Below are 12271 nucleotides of genomic sequence, written 5' to 3'. Positions count from 1 at the left end.
CTGAACAGCAGGAGTCAAATCATACCCAATAGAATCGGAGGTGGGTGCAGACGAGGATGACCCAGACGTAAGAGCAGTCTCTGCTAAGGAGGCCTCCTCCTGTGGTATTGGGTGGTGTTCAAAGAACTTGGAGACAAACAGCAAACTGTGAGGCAAAAACAAAAACAAAACAAAACAAACCTAACTTGTGCAAAACCCAGAAGCTTCATACACCAGAATACATTACAGAATTAACAAAAATATCTGAGATCAAATTTCATTTTCAGAAAGGATTCTAAAATTTAGTTTTTTTCTTTCCTTCTTTTAAAATTAGTTTTATTTTTGCCTAAAGGCTTATTTAAAAAATTATACTGTACTTTCAAAGGCAAGATTAGAATCTAAAACTAATTGTTCTAACACAGCAAATTTTTACGTGGTAGAAGGTAAAAATCATGCTTTATGGTTAAGGAATTAGAAGAAAATAAATATTGCTAAAAGTTAGATTACATATTTATGATATACTTTAAAGTACAGAGCTGAATTCCCTTTGTGCAAGTGATCAAAAAAAAGTAGTAAGACTTTAACAGAAGTAGCAACAACACAAAAAAAGATTAAAAGAGATTCAGTCTAATCAATTAGAGAAACTCTGGCATAAAGCAAATAGAAATTTTAGAAAAAGATACACTGGGTTCAAAGAGTTTATATGTTGTTTTTAAATAAACTGAGGTAAGTGGATAAAGGGGGGAGATGAATGGGGGAAGAGAGGAAGGGAGAAGAAGGGAAGGAAGGGAGGAAAGAGAGAGGGAGAAGACAGACAGACAGACATTAACTTGGAGAAGAGAGAAAACATAATTTACAAAATAGCTAACAGAATCTGACTCCCTGATCTGTGGTCCAAAAATGTAATGGCTAACTTAACTGAAACACCTGCTCTCCTCCCAAAATCTATCTAAAACTGATTTCTATGGGCAAGGGATCTTTATTACTTAAAAGAGAATATAAAACATGAATGAAATGTACAGTCCAAATTAGAGTCTGAGAGAAGTACTGGCTATACCAAATATTACTCTCTAGCAACATTTTTAAAAATTCCTGGTAACAACCCTACTGAACAGAAAACTCCCACAGACTCTAAGATATACCAGTTTCATATTAAGAAAAGTTAAATGTAAAATAGTAGATAGAAATTTTTTTGGATTACTTACTCAAGTTGGTCATAATTAACACACATCAGTGGAACCTCTGTACTACAACGCTGGTGAAATTTATAACCACATGTTTGACAGCGGAACCCCTGGAAAAGCAGCTTTCGACAGAAGTCACAAAATGCTAAGGTGAAAAAAGTTTTCCGTACCTGCAAAGTAAAATACCATAGATGATTTCAAAAACTTGCAAGAATCTTTTTAGAAATCAACTTATTTACTTTCTTATTTAAAATAACAAATCTTTAATATGCTTACATCATAAGAACTGCCTTACACACTAAGATACTAAAATGAAAGGCAGTGGGCTCAAGATAACAGATGGCCTATATGTATTTACCTCCCACCAATTACCCAATTTAAAAACTCAGAAGTCAGTAAGATGGGAAATGAACTTAAGACTGGAAACTAGTTTCAAGCTGTACTACATAAAAGTAAAAGCAGAGATGATAGTAGAAGGAAGAATTAGAAGAAAAAGGAAGAATAAAGGTTCACTTTAATAATTGTAAAAAGAAAGCAGTTAAGAGATGCTTATTGGTGTCAACAGAACATCAGTATACATATATTATTTAAAGTTACAAAGATATGCAACAGAGGAATCAAAAAACACAAAAAAGCAGAAACATGCGTTGGAGGAGAGGAAGCAGGGGGAAAAGTTGCAATATTACAAATAATCTAACTCTCTATGGAACTGGCAATCAGTAAACGATGTCTAAAATTGATAAAGCAAGAAACTGGCTTACAGTTATTATTCAGTAATATGAAAACAGCACCAAAAGAGTTTAAAACAGAAACCGTTAAAAGTTGAGTGATTTCCTATGGACAGTAGCATTAGAGGCTAGCAAGGGATGGGACAATAGATTATTTTTTTATTGTAAAACCTTCTGCACTATTTAAAAAATACATACATTTGAGTCAAATGTAAAAAAAATTACTTATAAAAGAAAAAAACTAGTTTGTAATTATACGAAATCAGAACCTACCTAAACTTGCTAACTTAGGATAAGGGACAGGAAAATCACTAAGAAGATGTTAAGAACTACTTCTAACAAGTTATCAGTTTGTCAGAGGATTACAACACCTAAATGTATTTGTGAACATTCTTCTTTGTGAAACTTAAAAAGGCAACATGTAAGAACTCCATGTCCAAAGGCAAATGACCCACAACGTGGGTCACATAAACAGAACTGTGCTAGGGAGACTCTATCTTGGTAACTACCAAAGTCAGAAATTGTTTTAACACTGTGTAGATAAAAAGCAGAAGACATAAGAAGGATAAACAAATACCAAAATGCTAACAATGGCTATTTAAGAGCGGTGAGAGCAGGGGTGACTCTATTTTGGCCTTTTTCTTTGCCATATATTCTTAATTCATTTCAGACAGCATTAACCACAAACGAAAGTAAGAAAAATACACCAGAACGTATAATGTACATCAGAATTTTCTAATCCATTCTACTGCATGTAAATGCTTTTCATGACCATTAAATTGATGTCAATATCCACAGTTTACCAAACTCTTTTCAATAAACGTATTTACCAGGATAAAACATTATTTTAAAAATGTTTCATCAAGAAAATGATATCTTGGCACATCATCCGTTCTGGCTTTTTTAGAACATTTAGGTAGTTTAGTTACCTAAATTAGCTACTCTTAGTAAAAGTTAGCTACTCTTAGTAGCTCTTATTTTCCTCACTTTTTTTTTTGAGGGTGGAATTAAATATGGTTTAATTAATTTATATTGCAAATTAAAGCACGCCACAGTCACACATGCCTCCAAAATAGACTACGTACTAGCAGTTAGATGAAGTAAGGCTTTCACTTCGATGTCATTATACTTGGGCAGGGGCCACCCATCATCTCCCTGGCTGTCCTTTATCATTGGGATAGCCCTGCCATTTCGGGGGGGGGGGGGGGACTTGCCAAGCTTAGAAGCCAGAATTCAAGGTCACTCAGGTGGCTTTGCTGCTGATTCCTCACCTTTCTATGTATCACTTTCTAGGGGATATAAAAAGACAACTGACTGTTTTTAGTTTTGTTCCTTTTCCATTATTTGTCTTTAGCTACACAAAAAATTGGAAATTTTTCTTTAATATTTATGTGGCTACTATTTACCAAAGCAAGCATCTTTTCAGATTGCTAGCAGAATCTCTGGAAATTAGAGCACAGAAAAATACAAAATGTGTTTACAGGAATCAGCACTTTATAGTCATCTGATCCTTTTTCTTTAATCTACTCAACTGCAGTATTTCTTTCTGTCACTGACTTACACTTGAAAACTATGTGCAAACGGTTGTTTCTGTATGTAAAGGAAGAGAAAACAAAAAGAGAGAGAGAGACATGGGAGGAGAGGAGGCAGACAGGAGAGGAAAACACCTGAGTAGGAGAGAACGTGGTTATGCATCTGAGTATAAATTGAGTAAGTGACCATATACCTGTGAGTATACCTTTGTCAATAAAGGTGGGCACAGGAAGGTATATCTTTTCTTTTGTGCCACAATTTATGCTTATTTTGGAATTCAAGCACATCTAAACATGGAAGATAAACTAGTCGGAGGCACAGACCAGGCAATCTGCACGTATTAATTTGTAAGATATGGGGCTGCCTGAGGAAGACATTAACCCTGGTGCCTATGGAGAATGGCAAGGGCTAGACACAGCGCAACTGTTTCTATTCTTGCTTCTCTACCTTCCCTGCCCCTCTGCCCTGCCAGTTTCCAAGGACTCCTGGGAGGTAGGCAAATACTGAAGCGACAGCTTTTATAAGACTCCATGAAACTAGGAGGGATAAGCAGCATTCCTTGAGGAGTCAGCAAAACCCAGCTCAGAGGAGCAAAGAGAGGAAATCTTCCCTTTCTAAGCAGTACACAGGCTTACTCTTGCCTCTATATGACACTCAGAGCAATTGTTCTAAAACACAAAATGCATCACACATCTCTCCTTCTTATATTAAATTTCCAATTATCTTAGAGAAAAGTCCAAACCTTCGACATGGCTTACAAGGACTTATGAGCTGGGCTCTGCTTACTCTACCTATATTATATACTTGCTACCTCTCCAACTCTGTACCATCCATGCTGAATTTCTTTCAAAACTAAAAAGGTAACGTACTTTCTTACTGCTCCCTGTGTCTCAAGCACTCTTCCTTTGACTGTTCATCTGCTATTCCCTCATCCATCAGGCCTTAGCTTAGATATTTCTTCCTTTGGAAAACCTTCCTGACCCCTCAAAGGCCATGTTAGGAGTCTCTACTCTGTGCATCCAAAGGATATTAAACATACACAGCAATTGGAGGAGTATTCATGAAATTTTCTTATTAAGTCATCTGTCTCTCTACTCTAAGGCAGGGATACTGTTTACTTTTTCATTGTTATATCCTCAGATCAGACAAAGTGTTGGCAAATGCAAAGTTCTCAATAAATATTTACTGGCAGCTCTCCAACTGTGCTGTGAGGATTTCCATACTCTGCAACTAACCTGCAGTTTGCTTTCATTATCCTCTTGTGGCAAGGACCTTCCTTAGGCACTATTTTAATATTATCTTATGGTTAGCAACTTCAGTCTTCTTTTACCTCCTCATACCTAATTTCTAGCTAAGAAAAATAACTAAGAAAAGCAGTAATGATCACAGTGAAATATAAGTTCAACTTTTTTTTTGATTCCGAAAAACTTATATAAAAAATCTTAAAATCTGTCCTCTCAAAATTCTACAAGTTAAAAAAAACAATAGTAGTGAACTCCTTATCTCATCATTATAAAACTATCTGCTACACAGTAAATCTGACTCTCATGAGATATATCTTACACTCATCCAAAAGATGCCTTATTTACTGAAGCACAAACCTGACTTCACTATTCACTCCAATGGACCCTCCAAAACACCAACCCCCAAGGAAATCAAAAGATCCCAGTTGTACTAATCACCAAGACACATGGAAAAACACTTGATGCCAAAAGGGTAGCAATAACTAACCACTTAGAAAAATAAACTATCGTCAAAATTCCATATAGAGAAAAGTAGTAAATGCTTATCTGCCTTATAGATCACTCTAATCTTGGATTCTGCCTACACTTTTAGAGGATAGGTTCTCAAGCTCTGGGACCTGTATTCTTAACTCTGAGGTAGAGAGGTCCCCATGTTCCAGGTCTCCTGGCTGTTGACACTTCACTAGGCTAGGTTCCGGCAAATGCAAAAACCAGACAAAAGGAGAAGTGCTCAAGGAGAACTTTAACAATGTTCTTAAGTCCTCAAGGACAGCTAGTCCACCTCCATTAACGTATCCTTCAGAAACACTTACACAAAGGTGTCAAGATGTATGCAGAAAGATTCTGTTTACCATGTATGTAATAGATTTTTAAAAAAAAACTTAAATGTCTATTAATAGAGGGATAGTTAGTATACAGAACTTATGTTCTTAGGGACTATTCTGCAATCACTGCAAGCTAGGTGTGCTGACATGGAAAGATGTCCATGATATACTGTTTAATTTTTTTAAAAAGGTGAATAACACCACACAAAACACGACTCCATTTCAAAAAAAAGGGAAAGAAATGGAAAATAATGAAGGAAAGAGAAGGGAGAAAAATAGGAGAAAACTTTGTGCTCAGAAGTACAAGGACATGTTTGTACATACACAAAGAGTTTGGAAGACTACACAATAAACTATTAACAACTGGCCCACTTACCTCTGGTAGGGCACTTTCACGTTTTTAACTTGATATACTTTCATACCACTCAAATTCTTAAGAATTTTCTTTTAATAATAAATATTTTTTACTTTTTAAAGTCAAAAATTAAGTATAATGATTGAAATAAAACTCTTTAGCTCAAATATGCATTTTTTTTAAAGAACAACTGATTTTCAACTTAGGTAAAATATCAATTCCAAAATTATTCACCCATACTTCATATTCCCTAAATAAAAATTCATTCACAAGAACCTGAACATTTCTGACATTTCAAAAAAATATCAAGATACATACAAAGTTGTGTGTTGTAAGTGGAACATTCTCCAACACTTCTACATGCAATTCCTCTCCGGTAAGCCAGGAAATATCAGTATCCCAGCCAATTGGTTTCTTCTCTCTGAAAGGTGCAGACACAGCCTTTCTTGGTTATCATACCTAAAGACTTTCAACTACCTCATGCTGAAGATATGAAAATTGGTTATTGAGGGGCTAGTAATGGTGAGGGAGTTTTGACTCCCTGGTCTTCCATCGTTAGAAATTTAAATGGCAATAAATTAATTTTTAAGTTTACCCCAAATAAATGTATCACTCTTGGACAAACAGCAGGGTAAAGAGAGGTACTCTTTTCTTCAAGTCAGCTCCAGAAAAGACCTACAAACAGCAGAAAATGGATTGTTTCTGGGGTCCCCCCCAACAAAAATCATAGGTACAGATTTATCTGTCCAGTCAAAGAAAGAGTACTCAAGGGACAACATGCCCCAAAAAGGTGATTTTTTTTAAAAGGTATTTAAAATTGAGGGGGTCTTGGCACAATTTTAGATGCTTTCTGAAAGAAAAATTACTCAATATGAAATGTTAATTTTGATAAGCCTTTTGTGAAACTATGAGTTTGTATTAAAAACAGAGAAGTGGGGAAGAGCCTATTATTCAAATAAGTCACATTCTAAATGATTCAAAAATTTTAAGAATCTCAAACTCCAAATAAAGTCATTTCATAAGAGTAACAAACACTGTTGTCATACAAAGTTATCTAATGTTAACTCCTCAAAGGACCTATAAGATTCTTTAGGCTAACTAACTTAGTGTTAATATTTTTTTTCTAAAGTTGATTTTCAATACCCTAGGTTTGGGTAAAGATCTTATAGAAAACCCCAAAATTTAATGTCTGAGGTTTTATCCCTTTTTAAAACAAAGTTTCACATCACATACAAACCATACCCATCCTGAATTCTGTAAACAGCACAGCACTCTGGGATTAGACCTCTCATCATCAGTGCTTTCTTTAGACTGTCCCGAACTGTAACTCCACACCTTGCAGGTACCTATGGTGTCATAAATATATGATATGAGGTAAAGGGAATAAGTTACATATTTTTCACATCATTGAAAAAAATTACCTTCATAATACCTTTAAAATGTCATATGGATTACTATGTCAGAAACAAAATTATTTCTAGAGCTAAGTTAATATTAAAGAGAAATTATGACTCAATTATCTATTCACACTCACCAACTTAAATCAAAGCAAAATTAATTTCTAATTTTTTATTAAAGTAATGAAATATCTTAAACACATAAAAGGACAGAAAATACAACAGGTTCCTATGTGTGCACCACTGAGAAGTAATAGATGTCAACATTTAAAGCAAAATCAATTTTGATTCAATACTGTTTAAAGCTGAAAACTATAATCCTTCAATCATACTGATGGTCCTTAAGAGATGTCTTACTGATCCTAACCACAGCAGAAGAAAATACTTGTCTTAATGTGTCTGATATTTGTTATTTAGTTGCCTAGCACTTCTATTTTCTCTGAGAACCTACCCTTCCCTAAAATCCACGTGGTACTGGAGAGACTATCAATCAAGGGTCACTACTTTTCTGGCTACACATGACATAAGCTGGCTAGTCAGCTTCCCATACCCCTGATCTAGGGCTAGATATACAATCCCAGCTGCACCAGAGTTCTACCTTTAACTGACAGACACTGGCTGAGAGACATTTCTGTGTCTACTACGGTTAACGCATTCCATGAGGACAGAAATTTGGAGCCCCTAATGGCCATCTTCTTGGTACACTGAGAAAATCTGGCTATAGAATGAAGCTAATCTAAGGAATAGAGATGACATTAGGAATGGGGATGAAATGGGGCACTGAAAATAGAGATTAAAAGAATCTCCCTGTATATCTGAAGTTATCACTATCCTAGGCTTTCTGCATGAGACTCATCTCTCCAGTTATTAATTTGAATAATTTAAAACTGAAAAAGAACTGACGAACATAGTGTAGACTACAGTGAAGCAGTGGGAGTTCAGGTTGGCCGGTTTTTATGTGGGGAAAGGAGTGGAGATAGAGAACATGTGTTAATAAAATTAAAGGTTTCTTTCTTTTAAATCTCTACTTAGCAAAGCAAAAGTTTACAAATGGGGAATCTTTGTGCTAGAGGGGAAAAATGGAGTAAAAGTGAATAGAAGACAGCTGAATTTAAATAGTATATTGAAGGGGAACAATTCAGAAAGCCAAATTAGGACCTAAGATTAGAAAACACAGGAGGCAGATTTTTGCTTAATATAACTATTAAAACTACCATCCAGCAAGGGTGAAGTTTATAAGGAGAGAGTATGCTCATCATTGGAAGTATTTAAGAGACTGGACAGGTACAGCTGATCCTCTTTATCTGTGGACTATATATGCAAATTTGTCTATTTTCTAAAATGTATTTGTAACCAAATCAATACTTGTAGCACTTCTGCAGACATGCACATAGCCCTGAAAAATTTGGGTTGCTCCATGTGTACCTTCCCAGCTGAGGCTGAATAAGGTGACAATGCCTTCTTTTTCTAGCTCTCATACTGTATAACAAGTGCCCTATGCCAAGAAGCTTTTAAGCTAATGGACCCCAGCTAGCTAGAAAAAACAAACAACCTAGGGGCCAATATCCAGAGGCCATTTTTGGCTCATTAGTGTAATAGTAATTCAGTATTTCTCCTAGGAGCAATGGTTCAGTATTCACTAAACTAATTCAGTGTTTGCAGTGACTTTGTAGAATAATAACTACTGCGAGGAGTGAGAGTTGTGCCCTTCAGAAATAAGGAACAGAAGGGAAAGCTCATTTTTTTCCCTCTGCCATTCATATTCTGCCTACTCTAATACAGAAATTTCTTGATTGGCAACCCTATCTTTAGTTTTAAACACCATTCAATCTATCCTATCCCATGTTACTAAAGAAGGTGTGTGTCAAAGACTTCCGAGAATCCGATGAAAGCCTTAGATACTCTCTGAAATGTAAAAGTTCAGAGAATTCAGAGAACCTGAAGCCCATACCTGCATGCCGAGGAGCCCACTGAACTCAAACTTAGAATCCCATTCTGAAATATAATCTTACATTTTATTAGATAGTTTAAAATTTTCCAGTTATTTAGAGGGCAAAATTCAAATTCCTCTCTGTGGCATGTAAGGCCATCAATGAACTACCAAAGAACCCCTCAGTTCCTTTGGTAATTTCCCTCAAGCACTCCTGGTAACGCCATCTTGTAATACAGCTATACTCCCTTCTGATTGTCTGAACAGGCTGATTCCAAGGTGTATATATGTTTCATTAGCAGGCAAAAATTTGGTTTCCAATCTTGGCACCAAGGGAAAGTCATCAATTAGTCCTCATTCATCCACTTCTGTAGGCTGATTTTTATTTGCTCCTTCACAATTGTGCCTGTTCTAAAGACTGACAGACCAATGGAACAAAACAGAAAGATCAAAACAGACTCCAACACAAAAAGAAAATTAGAATTAAAAAAGGGGCAGCATCTGAAATACGGTAAAGATAAACTTTTAAATAACTAATGTTGGGACAACTGGAACCAATCTAGGAAAAAAAGGCCCACCCATACCTTCATACCATATACTAGGGTAAACTCCAAATGAATCAAAAATTCAAATGTTGAAAGAAGGAGGGGTCAAACCATAAAAGAACTGGAAGAAACATAGCAAACTCCTTTATAACCTCAAGTGAAAAAGGCCTATAAAACTATGATGCAAAATCTGGAAGCCATAAAGAAAAAATATTAAATTCAACTACATAAAACTAAGGAACTTTTTAAGATGGCAAAACAAACACACACACTATAGTTAGCCCTCCATATCTGTGGGTGCTGCATCTGTGGATTCAACCAAAAGGGGATCAAAAATATTAGGAAAGAAATTCCAGAAAGTTCCAAAAAAGCAAAAATTGAATTTGCCTATTATAAGTAATCTATAGATGACTTAAAGTATACAGGAGGATGTGCATAGGTTATATGCAAATACTATATCATTTTATATAACAGACTTGAACATCCAAGGATTTTGATATCCTCATGGGATCCTGGAACCAATCCCCTGTGGATACTAAGGGACAACTATATAAGCAAAGTCAAAGGACAGATGCAAACTGGGAAGAAATATTTGTAACTTATGTAACAGGCACATAAACTTCCTGGTATATAAGAATTCCAGAAAAACTGAGATCAAAATCAACAACCTGGGGGTGGGGGGTGGGAAGGGACAGACTGGGATTTCAAAATTAGAATAGACAGACAAGCTTATACTGTGTAGCACAGGGAAATATATATTAGATCTTGTGGTAGCTCACAGAGAAAAATAAGTGTGACAATGAATACAGATGTATGTTCATGTATAACTGAAAAACTGTGCTCTATACTGGAATTTGACACGTTGTAAAATGACTATAATTCAATTAAAAAATATTTTTAAAAAAATCAACAACCTAATAGAAAATGGGCAAAGAACATAAAAGACACCTCATACAAACAAAAGTATAAATGGCCTTCAAGGATACGAAAAGGTGTTCAATCTTAGAGAAAAGCAAACTCAAACTTGACAAAACATTTTTCATTTATCAGATTGGCAGAAATCCAAACGTTTGACAACACAGTAGTTGATGAGGCTATGGTAAACAGGCATCTCATACACTGCTGATAGCAGTGCAAAATTAAGCAAGACTTACAAGGCAAAATTTGAAAGTATCTTATCAAAACCACAAATATAAATTTCTCTTTCCAAGGAAGCCTATTTTTGGTACACTGTAACTGGTAAACTACAGTACATCTATATAATGGAATCTATAGCAATAAAAAGGAGTATTTAAGCATACTATGCACGGAAATGGAAAATTTCCACAAAGGTCTACCTAAACATTAAACACAAAATACAGAATGATATATACAGTATGTGTATGAAGAGGACTGAGGAAATAAGAATATATCTTTGTATTTGCTTTAATTACATAAAGAAATACAGAAAAAGCACACAAATAAAAGGTTACCTAAAAGGTATACCAGAAATTGGATATATATGGGTAGGGTGGAAACCAGATTTTTTGATGCAAATACTGAGTGAAAGAATTACCTATTCAAAAAGGAAAAGTTATAGAGGAGGGCTGTCTCAAATTTTAGGGCTAAAAAGACTAAAATGATATTTTCAAAAGAACCAGGTGCCTCTTCTTCAAATTCCAAAATTAAATGTCCTGATTAGGCTGTCAAAGCAGCGACAATTCTTCTCTAAAGAAATATAAAAACAAGTATCCTACCTTAAGAAAGACTTATAGTCAATGTAGTCATCTGAATATTGCCAAAAGAAAATTTACACCAAAATGTATCAGTCTAAATTTTAACAAATCAGTTTTCAAACTGAATATAAATCATCTTTTATCAATGCATTCATGATGGTTAACCACACTACTCTACTTTTGTGTATGTTTAAAATTTTCCATAAAAAAAGGTTTTCTTAAAACTTTAAGTACTCCTTAAATAAGTGGCCATGAAAACTCAGGCAGCCGTCAAAATTATTACATGTGTATTTGAGCTAGTAGATTAATCTGGTAGTTTAAATTCTTTGTAATGCAGAAACTAAAACCTTCATACAGTACTAATGAGAAAGTAAAATGATGCAGCCATTTTCAAAAACATTCTGCTGGTTCCTCAAAACATTATTGGAGGCATATACTCAAGAAAAATGAAGACATATGTTTATATAAAAACCTGTCCATGAATGTTCATGGCAGCATTATTCATAATAGCCAAAAAGTGGAAACAACACTGATAATGGATACGTAAAATGTGGTATGATATACAAAATACGATTTTATTCAACCGTAAAAAGGCATGAAGGACTTGTACATGCTATAATGCAGATGAACCATAAAAACATGCTAAGAAGCCAGTCACAGAAGACCACATATTGTATGATTCCATTTATATAGAATGGAATGTCCAGAATAAGCAAATATATAGAGACAGTAAGAAGGTAAGTGGTTGGCTAGGGCTGGGAAGACTGGGTAGAAGTGGTAAGTGATTGCTAATGAGTACAGGGTTTCTTTTTTTACAGCGATGAAAATATTCTAAAA

General features: G+C 35.1%; 1 protein-coding gene across 2 annotated transcripts in view; it reads right to left on the bottom strand.

Annotated features, from left to right (window-relative positions):
• The window catches only part of BRAF (B-Raf proto-oncogene, serine/threonine kinase), a 142735-nt gene that overhangs the window by 54248 nt on the left and 76216 nt on the right, over positions 1-12271 (bottom strand). For both annotated transcript variants that reach the window (XM_015244245.3, XM_072964326.1), the window contains exons 4-7: positions 7090-7193; positions 6166-6268; positions 1185-1333; positions 26-145 (exon numbers count right to left, since the gene is read on the bottom strand). In XM_015244245.3, coding sequence (XP_015099731.1) covers positions 26-145; positions 1185-1333; positions 6166-6268; positions 7090-7193 — 476 coding nt within the window. The remainder of the gene's footprint in view (positions 1-25; positions 146-1184; positions 1334-6165; positions 6269-7089; positions 7194-12271) is intronic.

Source organism: Vicugna pacos, chromosome 7 (assembly GCF_048564905.1).
Source record: "Vicugna pacos chromosome 7, VicPac4, whole genome shotgun sequence".
Lineage (NCBI taxonomy): Eukaryota > Metazoa > Chordata > Mammalia > Artiodactyla > Camelidae > Vicugna > Vicugna pacos.
This window is presented reverse-complemented; position numbering and strand designations above follow the sequence as displayed.